Source organism: Patella vulgata, chromosome 2 (assembly GCF_932274485.2).
Source record: "Patella vulgata chromosome 2, xgPatVulg1.2, whole genome shotgun sequence".
Classification (NCBI taxonomy): domain Eukaryota; kingdom Metazoa; phylum Mollusca; class Gastropoda; family Patellidae; genus Patella; species Patella vulgata.
Window position 1 is genome coordinate 40,434,939 of NC_065880.2, and position 18,845 is coordinate 40,453,783.

General features: G+C 32.4%; 1 protein-coding gene across 2 annotated transcripts; it reads right to left on the minus strand.

Annotated features, from left to right (window-relative positions):
• Positions 1 to 1,620: 1,620 nt before the first annotated feature.
• On the minus strand, positions 1,621 to 13,275 carry LOC126809790 (delphilin). Of its 2 annotated transcripts, XM_050534568.2 has the most exons (15): positions 13,269 to 13,275; positions 11,276 to 11,764; positions 10,596 to 10,714; positions 10,281 to 10,359; positions 9,824 to 9,883; positions 8,076 to 8,203; positions 7,647 to 7,715; positions 7,085 to 7,171; positions 6,551 to 6,619; positions 6,193 to 6,279; positions 5,810 to 5,939; positions 5,235 to 5,287; positions 4,756 to 4,836; positions 3,973 to 4,137; positions 1,621 to 3,560 (listed from the first exon to the last, which is right to left on the minus strand). In XM_050534568.2, the coding sequence occupies exons 2-15, from the start codon at positions 11,661 to 11,663 to the stop codon at positions 3,522 to 3,524; spliced, it is 1,554 nt and encodes a 517-aa protein (XP_050390525.1). In that variant the 5' UTR covers positions 11,664 to 11,764; positions 13,269 to 13,275; the 3' UTR covers positions 1,621 to 3,521. The 2 variants fall into 2 exon arrangements, with proteins under 2 accessions (XP_050390525.1, XP_050390526.1); XM_050534569.2 differs by lacking the exon at positions 13,269 to 13,275 and having other exon boundaries at positions 10,596 to 10,733; positions 11,276 to 11,403.
• Positions 13,276 to 18,845: the final 5,570 nt, after the last annotated feature.

Below are 18,845 nucleotides of genomic sequence, written 5' to 3' on the forward strand. Positions count from 1 at the left end.
CTGACAATTCAATAAAGTAATTGAATGTCTTTAGATAAGAGAACACGAGAAAAATAGAAATACTCCGTACATTCCCTTGTTTATATTCATTCTATACCTTATAAAAACATATACATGGTAATGCACGGACTTTTTCTGTTTTTCTTTCGTGTTCTCTTATCTAGTGGCAGTCATTTCTTTTTATGAATTGTCAGATATCCCCTCACAGTCTCACACAACTTTTGGTCTTCGAAGGAATTATTAGTGAGCACAAATTCGACCGTGTATCTGTTATCACTTCAGTCAGTTATATAGAGGTATGATTGACTCGTGTTTTCCTTTGGCGTTCGTCACTTCCCATTCAGGAAACCTGTATTACTCAGCTATCGTAGCAATGATCTCTGTGTTAAAATTATATTTGGAATGTGTTTAACCAGCTCTATCACATGTGATAATGACTGGCACCAATATTGTCCTTTAACTAAGCGTTGTTACTCCCAGGGTGGAATTTCTTTTAAAAAGTCATTTATATCCACATACTAATATTGCAGTCTATTGACACTATTATGCTACTAGTAGCCTATAGTTAGCTAATGCATAGGCCTATCTCCCAAAAACCTTATACTTAACCTACAGTTCGATACATCTGGTTTTGTTTTTCATAAACTGAAAAGTGGTCTTATTATGTCGTATGAAGTGACGTAAACCTTTCACAGTGCAGGTAATATTATAACACTGTGTGAACAGTTAGTGTTGCTCAAGATTTCGTGGCAAATTTGAGTTGAGCTTTTCTCTCACCGTTCTTAAACCATCAACATGAGAATGGGATATAGATTAGGCCTACCCCCTACGAGTCTTTATCGACGAGTGTTGACATTTTTTTTATATCAAAAAAGGCGAGTAGGAGATTTTATTTATCACCAAACCCTTTCTTATGCGCACAAATACATAGATATAATTCTTTGGCATAGATTTAATTTTAATGAACCTGATTTCATCATTTTTTGACAGCAAGTCACCCGTTGCAAAGTCCTATATATTGACCCGGTGATTCCTTTAGGTTATGGAGAGTATGTAATTGTTTATGGTAATTAAGATGTTCCTTTTTAATAAAAAAAAAAGTAGTTCCTTTTTATATGGAAAAGGAAGGGACATCACCCCTTAAAGTGGAGACCATGTCGGCATATCTGTGTTCAGGTTTGTCCTTTCAATTGCAGGTACTTGATGATTGCCCTATAGCCTGTTTTGTCCATTTCTGGTAAGCTCACAAGATGGTCTGGTACGAAGACAATAATAACACAGTTTCACTTCTTATGTCTATGGTTCATTCAATGGTTGTATTTCTTGGTGGCAAAAGTTTGTTTTAACCCAAATGATCTATCCTTTTTAGGCTTAGAACTTTTCAGCCAGCCCTCGTACATGACAAGCAACAAGGTATACACGACATCTCAGTCTTCCGTCCTCCTTCCTTGTCAGGCCCTAGCCCACTGACAAGTGGAAACCACTCCCGAAAATCCTGAGGAAATCCCTCGGCCAACAAGGCAACTCCTCGGTAACCAATGAAAATAGTAGGCTGTAAATCTAGAACAGTGTGCTATACCAGCCATAAATCTGACGTGTTAAACAGTTTGAAACTTTATTTAAAAGCCTATGCAAGCTACAGCAAAAATCTTTCTTTGCAAAAGGAGTTTATTCAATAAAATTTATTGCATTTCCGATAAATTTATTGCATTTTGCATTTCCCATAAACAAAACAAAAAATAATAATATGGCACATAAAAATTAAGCGTGTGTAAAATTTGAAAAAAAATTCATCCATATTATATGTGATTGGGCTACATGTACAATGTCAAGAAAAAAAACATAATAAATTATTAAACATCTCACCCAATTAAATGTCAAAAGCAAATGGATGCCACAATATGTTTTTTAGAAAAAATGAATACATATTAATGTTAGAATCATTAAGTTATATGTATATTAAAGTGACAAACAATACTTAAAAGTCTTATAACAATATTACAACTTAAATAATAAATAAATTAAATAACAAATAAACACATTTATTTTATGATCAGTAGTGGAATACCGCGTTTTATCAGTGAAATAAAAGTGTTATTCCACTGGCTAGAAGCGGACAAAGTAGTCCATGTTGTTTTTACCTAAAATGATTGTAAAATCATAAAATAAATCGAACATTTGTCGTTTTGTCGTGAATAACATATTTTATTTCATCTCTAAGCAAGAAAACGTTTATATTTTCACTCATACTACGCATTCGTGAAAATATAAGTTTTCTTGATTCTCGATGAAATAAAATATGTTATTCACTCTAAAACGACAAATATCCTCTATGTATAATACCTTATACAGCTTTATACATAGCTAGACACAATGAAAAACGCACCACAGTCTCAACTGGATCTGCTGGAGAGACATAATGCAACTCAAGCCACACACGCAATGCAATGTCGACGCATGAAGGAGATAAGACACTGAATGGGATGCAATACTAGTTCCAGTTGTTCTGGTAATCACGCCCTCTTGAATTAACGCAACGATGCTGTATCAACCTCGGTAATCTTGGCGTCTTCCACAGAAGAGTAGAGTGGTAATTATATCTGCACCATATTCAACTTCCCATTCTTTTGAATTCAATTTTTTTCGGATGAGATTGTGAAAACAACCTGATCTGAATAACAAGATGAAAGTGTATCTCTCAAATGAAAATTATAATCATCCATTTATAAAAGTGGTGTGTTTCTATTGTGTCTCAGTATGTTATGTTTTGTGTTTTAGAGATCATAATTGTGTTATCATAAAGCATGCGAGTCAAATATTCGTATGGCAAAATATAAACAAAATGCTGCATCACCTATTTCTATAGAAACTAGAACAATTAACTCACAGAATAGCTATCTATTAAAATAATTGTCATGGGTCTGTTGATTTCACTTTGCTGCATATCAATTCTGAAGAGCATTAAAATAGATGGAACATTGTAGTAGGGGAAAGAATGGTGGTTTTGTTACCAGGTTCATCGTTTACCATCCAATTAATCAGTGATAATCACCATTGGTTATTCTATTGCCTTGGCCGGGATAATCATTGACAATATAATTTATGTGTAACGGCTTATCGCAATATTACTCACCACATCTGACAGCACTTACATTATAGAAATGAAACGAAATGGGGTTTAATATCCTACTGTTCTACTCCATACATTATAGAAGCCGACACAGTGAGCTATCACCATTTAACTTACTACCAAATTAAATGGTGTATGTATTTTGCTACCCTATAGACCAAAAACACATACTTGATTATCATAAAATAACTGTTGGTTCGGAGATGGTAGAATTATTAATTGTTATTGATAATGATCAATCAAATTAAAATGCTTTATGAAGATTCCCAACTCCAAATGGAGGTTACATATATATGTATATATATAACAAGCTGAATCCTCCGGTTTTCAATCTTTTGGAAAACTAATGATATGCTGAAGATACATGATATTAACTCTTGTTGTGTATCAATCAATGTCTCTTGTACATCATATTATGTCTGTGTGCTTTCTGAAAATAAAATAAAACAATTAACCACAATAATTCAAGTCAAGAAAAATAATAAAACCCTTATGCTTAGTTTTTTTAATTTGCTTAAATATTTGAAAAGATCACAATGTAAAAAATATCCTGTAATATTTTCTGTGTTGAGACAAACTGAAAGAAAATATAGTCCATAAGTTTAAACTAAAGCAAATTCTACCCTATAATAAAGTTAGATATAACAAATATTTAATATATTTTGTTACCAGGGCATTACTACTACTACATTTTACTGTAGTTCAATTGCTTTGGTAAGAAGGGGCAAAACTAGAATATTTCTGTGTCAGCAGCAGTAACACAATGCTGACTGAGCTTTCGGAGAACACTGGCCTTCGCCTAAAATTACAGATAGGAAGAGATGTAATTATATATTCCTTACCTCAAATTTTGTAATGAAATCAGTGAATATACCAAATAAGTCACTGGTATCAATCTTCTTTGGATCTTCACCAAAGTATTGAACCATATTAGAAAATTCTTCCATAGTAGCTGCCTGTAATTGGAATAGTTCCTGGAGTTCATCTGATGCTTCTGCTATAAAATGCTTGTACAGTTAAGGAACATAACCAACTTCCTATCTTTAAATTGTGATACATGTACAAACAATGGACCTATTCTCACCATTGATAAGATTCTCAACATACCAATTTTAACTATTATCGTTCTGCTATCAGACATTCATCATTAATTATTACCAAATCTCTTAGTATAATCCTGTGTTGATGGCTATATTTTATTCTATGCTATAATCATGAACTAACACGGCATCAAAATGTGTGCACTAATCTGTACAAGCCATTGAATGTCGTAACTCTGTGGTGGAGGCTGATCATAGCCATATTTGAGAATGGAGTTTTGAAAAATATGCCAGTGTTATTTGTTCAATGGGATCCAAGGAATTTCGGTCAATTCCTAAACCAAGCGGTCAAGACAGGCATAGATGTCTGAAAAATGATTCAGATAAAGTTGTACATGTCTCTATGTCTAATAAATATTATAAATAAGTTTTTTTTTAAATCGAACTCCCAATAGATAAGTTTAGTGCAAGTCTTGGGATAGCTTCTAGTTTTCACATAACATAACATATTTGACAGTAGGGTGGATTCAAACCAAAATCCGATAAATACTGTAAATCTATAGAAATGATCTGATAAAAGGATACACCCATAACTTCTTGAAATCTATCAATAGTTCCTATAACATGTTTATGTCCATTGAATTTCTCCAAAGTATCAGATATATCCTGAAATAACATTGTGTATACAGACATATATAAATCATTTTAATTTCATGTATATATTGATTTAGACATCTATATCAGGGGTGGTGAACATGTGACACACTGGATCATTCCAAATGGCACATTGCATCTAATAATAATAATGACTATAGTGTAACTCTCTTTAATTGTAATTCTCCCCCTTCTCTTACTGAAGATGTAAAAATAATATTTATCACATGGACCCTAAAAAGGCTTGCCAACTCTGATTTTGTGAATCACAATTAGTCTCATTGTGAATCATCCACGGTTTTGTTCAGTGTGAATACAATCATGGAAATCAGATAGATATTATGTTTTGTTCTGTTAGACAGTGTCTATAGATTCAAACTTTAAAATTATAAAACACAATAAAATAATACCTGAAGAACTTTTCTTAGCTCTTGTAATTCTTGATTCAAGGATGTATTTGACACTACAAATTAAAAATTATCAAAAAATATTCCCCAAGAAATAAATTAAACATCAAAGTTTTAGAAAAACTATATACTGTGAATATTCCCAATAATATATATAAGGTGTGCACCTTTAAGAAATAAATTATGTGAACCTGAATTTTCACTGAATTGGCCTGTATATCTCTACTATCTGAAACAGTGTACTAATACCGTAGTTCAATCAAATACCAGAAAGTTTGACCTTATAAAAATCTCTGAAACAATATTTTCAGTTCGGGGCCATAATTCAGTACAAATTTAAAACACAAAGTTTAAACTAAAACAAATCCGAAAAACAGAATTTTCATTGATTCAGTAAAAAAATCACAAAATCCTATGTATCAAATATTTCAAAGTTACTAGTTACAGGCAGATGGACATATGGCTGGAATGACAGACAAAGTGAAAACCGAAGTCCCTCTAGTTTCGCTGGTAGAGGACTAATTAATAAAATTAAACAAAAAACACTAAATCCTATTTTCAATAAATATAAAACCTACCCTTAGTGGCTTCTGGAACATGAACTAAATCATCTCCTATTGTTAATACATCAGGAAATTTATTATAAACAGCTTCAGCTAATACATGTAGGAATGTTGATTTATTATTAGATGTCTTTGTAATGTCAATCTGTTGATAATAGAAAAATACGAAAAAATGATTTAATAATGCTTGATTATTAATTAATCATTTAGCTTTTTACCAAAATTTCTAACAGTATATTTTACAACATATGGGTAGCTCTCTTCGTTTATAAATGTGTACAAATATTATGTTACGGATTTTACTCCCTGACCCAAATTTACCTAAATTATATAATGTAATTTCTACTTGTTATTTAATGCCAACATTGATCTATTATTATTTAACAGTATTATTATACCTGTGATAAAAATGTTATTCTGAATCCAGTAGCATCACCAACTCTCTGATTACCTTTATTCATGTGATTTCCCATAGCTAGGATTAGCTGAAAAAAAATACACATATAAATCATGTATTTCGAGAGATATATTTATTAACCATTTTTATTTTCAAGTTACTAATCATTTTCTTGGCAATGTCCACAAATTAGAAAAGCAAATTTTGATAGTATTAATTTTAATAACATGCAAGATGTTTTTATTTTAAATTATCACCAACTTATCCGTAGTGTCAAATCAACAGACAGACACAGGTGTCTGCAATATACCAATATTTCAGTAAAATTTCCATAAGTGGATAGAAAAACATGAACTAACCTCAAGAATTTTAGCCAACTTTTTACTTAAATGCAGCTCCTGCGATGCTGACTTGATACATCTCAAGTGCTATAAATAAATAATCATTTTAAAATTAGAATTCACTGTCAATCAAACAAACAGTTAGGGACACATAATAAATTAAAAATACATTATGCAAGAGCGGGTCTGCCTATTACAGGTCTTTTTTAGGCCTGAAATGTAATCTAAATTATTAATTAGACATTAACTTATCCAAACCATAATCAACTCTCGATGCCATAGCTAGCCTACAATATTTATCGGATTGGAATAGATTTTGTGAAGGATAATTAAATGTAAAATGGATAATCAAGACTTTGGTTTTTATTGTACAGACTTAAGTAATGATGATCAAGGCTAGCCTAAAATTCAAAAGCTAATATTTCGGTTCAGAGTGGAGCAATTTGACTGACATTTTCAACATATTCTGTTTACATTATCTATTTTTTAACTATTATAGCAAGAACTGTCAACTCTTTATCTAATCTCCCATTATTTATAATTATAACTTACCTCTTTCATTTCTGTTATTTTCTCTTCGAAGTTAGCTTTAAACAACATGGCCTTTAATCTCTGTTCATAGTTCGGTATCTGACTCATCTATAAATAATTTATTAATACAAATATTCATAAATACAAATTTTTTTTTTTTAGTTTACACAGTTGATGTGTTCATTTTCCATCCAAAACTATTTTGAAAAGGACATCTTTTGTAGCAGTTGGTCCAATTAAAATATATACTTCCCTTTCTTTTTCATGTTGTTTATATTTACAATACACAAGGATGTAAAAACGTCTTTCAAATGTTTGTGTTGATCTGACCTGACTTGACAACTGACTTAGTCAGTGAAAAGATATAATGGTTTAAGCCAAACATCGTGCCAGTGCCTCAATTCAAATTCCAAAGAGAACTGATAACAAAGAGTACGGTAGACTAACAAAATATCCAAATCGGAACAAAATAAAGATCTAATTTTAATTAAGATTTAGTCTTGTTGATAGTTGACCTTAATTTATTTCATGCATTACTATAATAATTATACATCACAAATATCAAAATATATAACTGACTTACTTCATAAGCAAACTGGTCTGCTTTACTAAGTCCTTCAAAATCACCTTTAAATTTATCATATTGTTCTATCTGAAATATTAATACCTAACCTTTCACAACAGAATCTAACAAAACTACAAAACACCTTTCATAATAACATAAAATAAATTAATGGCATATAAAAAAGTATTATTAGATTACTTAAAAGTAATATTATATAAAATCCTCTTTTTCAAAATTCACCCAACAATAACATGCAAATTTTGAAGAAGTTCTAGCAAATTCTTTAAAAATATCAAATCAAATTTGATTATATTATACCACTGATTCTGTATTAACTTTTAATTTGCATTGTAAAACACAACTGTTGTAGAACAAGAAAAGGTTTTATTAGGGTTGATCATGTTTTGGACAGCACCCTTTATATATAAAATATTAAAATAAATGTACCTCTTGTTTATTTGGAGAATAAGCCAGTAACTGTTTGAGTAATTCTGGTGTAAGTATTTCTTCATCCATCAAATACATAGCTTGTTTCATCTCACTTATTGACATCTTCATATGAGCAAGTAAAATAGCTATAATAAAAGAGAGATTTTCTTTTTAAAATTTTGTCAAATAAAATTCCTGGAAAATCGTGGTAAGGAAATACAGGTGATGAGAACATACAAAGAGTCAATCAATGGGTGTTCTGACAAGCCAACAGTGAGGCTTATGTTCCCCGCCGAAATCCCAATATAAATAGATGACACATATTAATTACATGTAATAGCACATTTATTTTTTTCAAAAGTATCAAGCAATTAAAAACTGATTATAGATTATACACTTAGTTTCATCACTCTCTATCAGATAGAATCAAAGTTATCTTGTCCCAAAGCATCAACCAATGAAATTGCTTAGCTCTTCTTAGCTTTAGCTCGAAATGTTAATCATTGAACTCAGTCAAGACATTCATCTAATGAACATCTACATCAAGTTTAAACATTGTACCTCAATTAGAAGCAGAGTTGTTATGTTCCAAAGCCTTGACCAATCAAATTGCTTATCGCTCCTTAGCCTAAGCAGAAAAGTCTCATCATCGAACTTAGTCAAGGTAATGATATAATGAATCAATATACTCAGAGTTTCATCACTCTCATTTAATTAAAACTAAAGTTATTGTGCCCCAATGCATCAACCAATCAGATTGTTTATCTCTGCTTATACCATAAGCAGACAATGTTTATCATCGAACTCCATCAAGGCATTGACCTAATAAACACCTACACCAAATTTGAATGTTCTAGCTCAATTAAAAGGATAGTTATTGTGTTCCAAAGTCGCAGCCAATCAAATTGTTTATCGCTCTGCTTACCCTGAGCAGAAAAGTCTCATTATCGAATTTAGCCAAGGTATTGATGTAACGAAACTGTACACCAAGTTTCATCACTCTCACTTAATTAGAACTAAAGTTATCGTGTCCCAAAGCATCAATCAATTAAATTGCTTATCTCTGCTTATCCTAAACAGAAAATGCTCATCTTCGAACTCCATCAAGGCATTGACCTAATAAACACCTGCACCAAGTTTGAACATTGTTGCTCAATTAGAAGGATAGTTATTGTGTCCCAAAAAGTGTGACGGACAGGCGGGGGACAAAAATGATATGTGCTTCATTTTGTATGGCAACATGCACTGTTTGCTTATAACTAGGCTATAAAACATTTCAGGAGCTATACAACTTTAGTCCCACAAGCAACAGCATAAATTTAATAAATTCATCACTCTCACTTAATTAGAACTAAAGTTATCGTGTCCCAAAGCATCAATCAATTAAATTGCTTATCTCTGCTTATCCTAAACAGAAAATGCTCATCTTCGAACTCCATCAAGGCATTGACCTAATAAACACCTACACCAAGTTTGAACATTGTTGCTCAATTAGAAGGATAGTTATTGTGTCCCAAAAAGTGTGACGGACAGGCGGGGGACAAAAATGATATGTGCTTCATTTTGTATGGCAACATGCACTGTTTGCTTATAACTAGGCTATAAAACATTTCAGGAGCTATACAACTTTAGTCCCACAAGCAACAGCATAAATTTAATAGCTCAACAATATGAAATTGATATTTAATAGTGCACGTCTACATAAACATGTAGAATGTAGGTAGTTCATTCTTTGTTCAAAAACAATTGATTTGTATTGTACTTACATATATTATAAGATTTTTTGGGGCTTAAAATATATATTTCTGGTTTCTTTTCTCCAATTCCTTAAAAAAAAAAAAAAAAATTCAAGAAAAATATAAATTACCCAGTATCAACATGTTGTGAAATCTCATTCTTCATTCGAATTGATTGTCTGTATAGTTAATTAACCATTTAGTGGGCTAATTTGTACATGGATGTAAATATTGACTAACTAGGATCCTTATATATTTCATACCAGTATATCAAACTACTTTTCACTAGATAGCACGAGATATGCAAATTGCTCTCCTTGTTGAAGGCCTATATACTAGTTCTTGAGGGCACAGCAGCTATTCCTGTGATTTGGGCCATTAGGGGTTACAGTGGTTTGGGGCAGTCCAGGTGCTAAAGGGTTTAGCTTTTATAAGTTATATCAAATAGATTTGTGCATTTTCAATATTAATAATGGATGTGAATTACCTGTTTTAACAGACTTTGTACTAAACTGTTGATCCAGTTCTAAATACTTAACAATATCATTTAACTCAGAATCATCCAGCTGAAACATTCAAATTTTTGGAAGAAAGCTTACAGACACAATAAATAATATTAAATGTCCAAATTAAGTTTTTATAAAAATTCATACTTGTATTGGATCAAGTTTTATTTCGTCCAACCCAGAATCATCATTTTATCCTTTTACCTGTCCACCAAATCATTGGTACAAGATATGCCTGCTGCAAAGCTATATTACTTACATTGTTGCTACTGCTTTTACAAGAGATATATATTTACCTGTTGCCAAACAGTATTATTTACGTTGTTAGAATTTAATTTTTCCCAGTTAATTCTTTTCACATTCATCTGTACTGTTTGGTTTGAGCCACCTGTAAAAGGTTTAGGTGCTGGAGGAGCTAAAATATAATTCATAGCCTACATACACTCAACACTGTATCAAACATAATATCAAAATATAATAAGTATCTATATTAATTAGGATTGGTGTTTCACAAATAAGACGTCAACATTCAATATACAGTTATTATTACTGCATCAGGAATAAATGGTTATATACAAATCTAAAGTTTCTTTCCTTTTTCATTCTACAACTAGTCTAAAACATCATGAGATGACTGTTCACAACAATATAGATATCGGTTTCCAATAAGCTCTGCAAAAATCTTACTGGAAGTTGGTTTGTTTATTACTAGTTTTAGTTTCATTTGTTAGTTACTGTGTTGACACAGAAGCAAACAATCAATCATGTAACAGCATTGGCTTTATCTATGGAGGTCATCGCACAAAACAATTCAACATATAAAATTTTATTCACGACCCTGATCAAAGAGCGAACCGCCATTTTACCTACCCATCAGAGCATGTCGTTGGTTTATGTCTTTACTTAAATAAAACCAAGAAAATGAAACCAAATAGGATCTGTGTTATGTTGATCTGAAATTTAAATTAATATTTACCTGGTGGTGGTGGTGGTGGTGCAGGAGGAGCCGGGGGTGCAGTCCTTACATTTGGTCTAGGACTATAACTATGACTGGTGTGATTATTACTACCATTTATAGTTATAGATGATCCTAGTCTATTCTCTGAATCATAATCTGACGTCTCAGCAGCCATAACAGCATCCAATTCTTCTAGGGCTGTTAGAGCAGATTCGTTGAATGAATCACCTGGTCGCACCATTATTTTTTTCGATTCAAAATGTCCAGGTCGTACTAATGAGCTTTTTCTGGATTCAAAGTCTGTGTCACTTTCTGAACTACTAATGTCCATTTTCTTTCTACCTGCAGCAACTGTGGTAGGATTTGGTGACATTTTTCGGATACGATTAAACTCCGGGGAATTCATTTCTTTGCTGTAAAATGGTCGTCCATCTAAACCTGGGTAACCAACAGGTATAATCGTTACGTAACGTTTATTATCACTTTCTTCAACAGGTTCAACAAATTCTGAAAAATAAATATGAAAATCAAAAATAATATATTCCACTGACAAGCTTAGAAATTCAAAGTTAGAACCACTGAGAAGCATAAAAATCCAGTTTGAAGAAATGTGTGTATCATACTGTATAGAACTACCACGTGATGTGATTCATGTTATATTACATGACTAGTGAAGATGTACTGTGATAAACTGATAGCTTTCTAGTATTTGTTAAGATCATGTTTTGACATTACTATAACTATAAAGTTCAAGTTTTATATAGCATTGATGGCATACGCTTTATAAAATGAAATCGAAACAGCTTGGGGTATTATTTAAAAAAAGTATGTTAGGCGTAAAGAGAGGTGCCACCATATGGTTTTACAATTTACTATAAAAACGTCAATGATCTAAGCTTGTACTTTCTAGAAAATAAAGTATGGTTGAAAAACAAAACTAGTGTTAATCAAAAATAAATTCTTTAAAAACCTCAAACAGGAACAACTAAATAAAATGGTCTGGAAATAAAGGGCCCCAAGAGCCATAATCGTCCATGGGTTAAGAGTATGTGTGCATATTTTGTTTAGTAAGAATATGAATGTGTACAAGAAAAAATCTTTGTTCTTTCTTGATTAAATGAAAGAGACAGTCAAATATTTTCAAAAACACCAAAGAAAGTCATATCATGATATGAACAAAATTTTGTAGATTGTAGATATATTAAGTGAGAGAGAGAGAGAGAGAAATGGGGTTTAACGTACACTCGACACAAACTAGGTCATTTCGGGACTAACATATGGTTTAATTTTTATTTCAATAATTCGCTTGCGCGTAGGGGTCTTTAGCAGTGGGAGGAAACCGGAGGACCCGGAGAAAACCCACGAGGCTGGACAGGCGACCCTACTCCTTGCCACGTACAACCGGGGATTCGAAACCACGCCAGTCGACTCAATTACAGACTTTATGATACAGCGCGCGCACGCTAACCATTCAGCCATCCAACCCCCCGATATATTAAGTAAAAAATATATCAATATATGCTCTTTCAAACTGCCCCTGTCCTGGCTGCATGGGACAAAGCAAGACAGTTTGAAGTAGTCTGAACTAATCTGAATAAACACAACCCAGAGAACACAGCTCCACCACTGTAAAGGCTAGCACTATATTTGAACAAATTTAAATAACCGCAACATTGAGCAACGTGCTACTAATTTTCAAAATCATTCAAGCATTTTTAAAGCAGAGATAAAAAATGCCTGAATTTGCCCAAAACTATAATATCAAGCCAGCTCATTTTAACAAATTTTAAATTTTAATTTCTCTTTAATGAGGAAATTAATGAAATGACTAATGTTTATGCTGATCGGATGGACATGCAGGTGGACAAGGAATAGAAGTGATAAATTAAGACCTCTGAACCAATAGCCTAATGAGCTAAAAAAAATCAAGTCATAGTTGGACATGGGGTATAAACAGAAAATCCTACAGAACTAGCTATTCATCCTATAAGTTCACTTTGAATATACTTACTCTTCTTTTTTTCTGAAGAATAAAATTTAGTAACATTCATTATATACAAATATATGTGCCATTATAAGAAAACAGGTTTTCAACATTAATTCTGTTAAAATATTAACTGGCATGTATAACTTTATAATATTTACCCTCATGCAGTTGTTGCCCTCTCCCTATGATGGCATCTTTTGCTTCTTGTATGGCTTTTCGTGTTTCTTCTAATTCTTTCACTAATGCTTTATCTGCTGACCTCAGGTCTGATCTACTGTGACTTCTGACCTTTAACCTTTCTCGTGGAGATGATTCTGAGGCTGTGCTACTTTCTTTTTCTTCTTCAGAGGATGACCCAGACATCTATGAAGGAAAATTAATCATACAAGAATTTAAAAAAAAGTCATTTTAGCATATAATGCAAAAGTAGAACAGAATTTATGTTTTAGCCATGTGGATGTCTCTTGGGAAACCAGGTCTCGAGTTCGCTCCCAGTGTTGGCCGAGAACATTTCGGATAATCCGGCATTGTTTCTCCTTATTGTTGCTGCAAGGAACAGTGTCTAGTCATTTGGATGATACGAAAAACCAAGGTCCTGTGCATATTGGTATGCACGTAAAAGAACCCTTGAAAGCTGAATATGAAATAAGAGTAGGCCGTAGAGTCGCTATCCAGACAAATTTTCCCTCATACCCCACTGTAAGGTGTATGCACGTCTTCATTAGCCCAGTCGCTGCAGTAAAGTAGGACATTAAACCCCATTTTATTTAATTTGATGTGGCTCTCTCAAATGTATCAGGTGGTCTAAAAGAGGGTATATAACTGTTCTGAAGTATTGCTGCGGTGCTTTTGACACATATTATTTACAACTAACGTCAAATACCAACAAACATTTTGCAATGATTTATAACTTACTAATTCCACCTTTTCTTTGATGACTTTTGAATCTCCTGAAAGTGTATAATCAAAATAATATATGCAAACACAAATATCGATTTTAGGAATATCATTTTTAAAATATAAAACCATAACTAATTGAACAAGATACATGTATCAACTTAAACCCCTATATACAACAATATATGAAGTAAAAATAATAATTTGGGGAAGAATCAATGAATGGAAACTGAGTGCATCTTCTGAAACCTTTACAAGGGTGGCACAAAAACAAATGTGACATTCACTAGAATTTTTAATGGCTTACAATGTCAGTGCGGTTTCTCTACATTTTATTGGAGTCTATGTGAATGTCTTGATTTTCGTTTGTGTCTTTGTCTGGATGGCTCTATGGCTTTGCGAGTTCACTTACGTCATGTATTAAATGTTACATCCCACTTCTACCTCGTTGCCAGTGGCAACCTTTGATAAAACTATCCTGTTTATTTCTAATGCAGGCATAAAAGCATCCGTGTATCAAAAATTAACAGTACACTTTCCAGAAAGAGTACTGTTCATTTCCGACAAACAAACACTTTTATACAAGCATTGAAAATAAGCAGGATGAAAACAAACGCCTAGAAAGTCATAAATTTTATTACAAATAAATTTCAACGGACGAACCATCCGCCGATGCACACTTCACCATGATTGACCCACGTTGTGCAGTGTCCTTTACATAACGTTTAATATAATTGCAGTCCTCTACACCAGGGACAAGTTGTTTTGACGATGTGGTAGGCTCTATGTTCACCGACTTTGTCAAAACAACTTCGTCTTTCAATACGGAGTGCAGTCTAAAAAGAAACATGTGACTGTATAACACTCAGGGTAATGCAGCAAGACTCACGTGTAAATACTACTCAGGTCATTTCTCCACTGCAAAATCAGTCTACCACGAAATGTAACGTGAGGCACAGAAAGGGATAAATGAAAGAGCAGAAAGTATTTGTCACATTTCGCTTGACACGACTCGATAATAAATACAATTTTTCACATTTCGCTTCACAATACTCGATAGAAATGTGATGAAAGTGACTTATTAGCACCTTTCGTCGGTGTATCGGTGAAGATCAGGACAGTTTTGGTATCTTCACCAATACACCTCGGAAAGTGTGCTAATAACTACTACATACATGATTCTATGATAAGTACGCTCATGATCAATTGAGTTATTATCAAATTGGGGTTGGAGGGATAAAGTTACAGTCAACATCAGAAGCATAGCATAAAACATATCTATAAAGTATAGAAAGCCTTTACCAAAAGTAAATCCATGTATAAGTTGAGGTTTATTATCATCATTATAATCTTCTGAACCTATATAAGAATCACTGGGTAGAGGTGATACTGGTTGGGACACTAAAGGGATAGAGAAAATTAGACTATAACCAAAAGTCAAATATCTATGGGTTACCAATCACCAATTACCATTTGTAATGCTACGACTTCTTTCAGCTTTACAATTTGTAATGCCACTACTTATTACAGAAGAAATCATTGAATACATATATGTATTTTAGTTTCTATTAAAAATTCAACAAATTCATGCTAACTCAAATTAAATTAGAATTAAGATTTGGAGACATGAGGCAACCTAGTAAATGTGATTAACTATAGATATATATATATTTTGAACATACTTGAGTATTTCTGTAGATATAATAGCCTCTGTCTAACTATCATTTGATGGTCTGTCTGTATTAATGGTAGGATATATTTCCATAAACTGCGTTTCGAAGGTGTATCTAATATTATTTCCGTCTCTTCTAACATTGTATGAACATCTCTATATTAAAACATAAGTCAACATATTATGCCAACCATATGCAAAATATAAGATTAAAAAATTTACATGAGTGTTCTTGTCCTTTCTTATCCCCCAATGAACAATCTTGCTAAGTTATTGAATTCTGTACAGTATTTCACAGTATGATTTTATTAATTTGAATGTAAACAATGGGATAATAGTATAGGGTTCTTCCTAACCTAATGAACTATCTGACTGAGCTTAAAAACTCTGCTCTATATATCGTCTACAAGGTTTCATATCTCCAAACATATTGAAATCAGATAAAAATTGTGAAGTCTAGGGGGACCACAAACTAAAAATGTGATTTTTCGTACAATCAGGAGGCATAATCTAGGAAATTGTGGTCCGATATGCACGAATATCAACAGGAATCGAGATCTTTAGGTTGTCAAGTCTCTTCTAAATCGAATAAAAAATGGGACCTCTAGAGTGTCCACAAGCTAAAAATGTGATTTTTCATACAATCAGGGGCCATCATCCTGGAAGTTGCGGTCTGATGTGTGCAAATATTGAAAGGAACCGAGATCTTTGGATTATAAACAAACATTATAAGTTTCATCAAAATTGGATAAAAATTGTGACCTCTAGAGTGTCCACAAGCTAAAAATGTGATTTTTCGTACGATCAGGGGCCATAATTCATGAAGTTTTGATCCAATACATGCCAGTATCAAAAGGAACTGGGATCTTTTGGTGATAAACCTATATTTCAAGTTTTGTCAAAACCGGATAATGTGACCTGTAGATTGTCCTCAAACAAATTGTGCACAGACTTCAAGATGGGCAGACGGACAGGGGTGAGGACAATATACATCCACATGAAAGTGAGGGTGTATAAAAAAGCCATAACTTACTTATTTTCTTCATAATGCTGTAAGATTTGTTTTAACTGTAATCGTTCGTTAGACGTTAGAAGAAACTCAAGCTGCTGTCTAAATGATGTAGTCTCCTGCATAGAATTATCATCAATGTAACTACCTAAAATAATTGAACATTCAAAATAAGAGTAATCTGCAACAAAGATTAGACTATGGTCTGTCAGGGCTGGGGTAATGGTAATGGATAATGGTAATGGAATGTAATCATTACATTTTTTAAGTAATGGTCATGATGCCAGAGGTATATCATATACACTGTCCCAGGTATAAAGTCAACAAATGCATAAGCATATGGGGATATTTGCACAGTAAATATGATAATCTGTTACTTACTATTGACATGTCCTAGTAATGGCGAAGATTCTTGATATTTCTGTACATGGACACATTCTAAAGACAAAAAAAAACCACTACATAGACCAGGGCTTGTTTGATAGGATCCTTTTTATGCCATGTTTAAAAATTATTCCCAGAACTTGTGCATTAGGATTCACAAGATTTAGTAAATATGAAAGTAAACGACATATAACTCTGTGATTTGCTTTTTGATAGGGTTCCTCATCGGCGGGGCTAAGCGATCAATGCCACCAAGTCTTTAAAAATATTCCATATTTGTCCTTCATTTACAAGCTTTAAAAGTTAAAATATGGATCAGCAAAACATCTTCCGAATTTATGATCTGAAAATTTTGAACATTGATTCCATTCTTTATGAATTGTGAAATTTTTTATAAACAACCGATAAAGCTTTCAGAAGTCTGAATATTAATGGTGAGGTAACTCCATAATTTGCAAAACTCAAAACTTCTATGTAAAACTTTTTAATTTTTATAGGGGTCTTTCTTACCATCAAATGAATAATGTCTGAAAGTCTGATAATAATCTGACAAGTCAAGTTAGATGGAACAATGGACGAAGGTGATGACAATATACATCCACATTAAAGTCACACTTACTGTTATCTGTAATCTATGTACATGATTGGGTAGGTTGATAATATATTATTTGCCATTTTGTAGCTAATGCAAAAGGTTTAAGAATTCACACTATATATTCTTGCTCTAGTTTTTAAATCATTAAAGAAAGGGTTTACGTAGTAAAGTGCCAAAAAAACAGATTCCAATTTTTGAAAATTAGAAAAATGTAAGGGTACTTTCTTCAATAGCTAAGTTCTAAAAGATTTCTTAAAATATTAAAATTATAAATGTAAGTAAGACTCTCACCAAGCAGTATATCCTGAGTAAGACTGATACGGTGAAGACAATATTGTTGATGTTCCAGCGGTAGACGAGCAATGATAAACATCCACAGAGTTTTCTTCGATGGACTGTCTAACATAGTAGCTACTTCACTGTGTAGATCCACAACATTTCTTTAAATACAATTATAATACAATTTAATATCAGTTATATTAAATATGATTCTTTAATGTAGACATCCACTACATTACATAAATAAAAAACAAAATAAAACAACAAGCAAAAGGAGATAAGCAATCTGCTTTTGGTGTAATATAAACATTTTTGAAATGCACAGTCCATAAAATTTCTGTCATCTCCATGAACATTTTTTGATATTAGTTATTGTTATGTTTTCAGTTTTTAGACTTCCAAAGGAAAATTGCAAAATTTCAATGAATTTTTAAATCCAATACTCCCATTACTTACTTCGATAATTCATAATTCTGTAAGGCCCTTTTTATATAAATCTTTTCTCTGTTTGTTAATAAGAAATCTGCCTGTTGAAACAATTTATAAAATTTATGGCATGTTTCAGTAATAAAGTAATAATGTGAAAAATATGACAGTAACAACGTTCATATTCTCAAAGAATCAATCTGAGTAAAACTTTGTCTCAAGAATGAGGAAGATATAATGTGGAGATTTGGCTAGATATAGATAGAGAATGAAAAAGATATATTGTGGAAAATGATAAAAAAATTCTAAATACAAAATTAGATTAGGTTACAGTAAATT

Excerpts from the sequence above, each read along its gene's own strand:
- LOC126809790 (XM_050534568.2), bottom strand. The coding sequence starts at position 11,663 with ATGAATTCCCCGGAGTTTAATCGTATCCGAAAAATGTCACCAAATCCT. Across the intron at positions 6,620-7,084 it reads AAATAACAGAAATGAAAGAG|CACTTGAGATGTATCAAGTC; the intron begins GTAAGTTATAAT and ends ATTTATTTATAG. Across the intron at positions 4,837-5,234 it reads AGCTAAGAAAAGTTCTTCAG|GATATATCTGATACTTTGGA; the intron begins GTATTATTTTAT and ends ATGTTATTTCAG.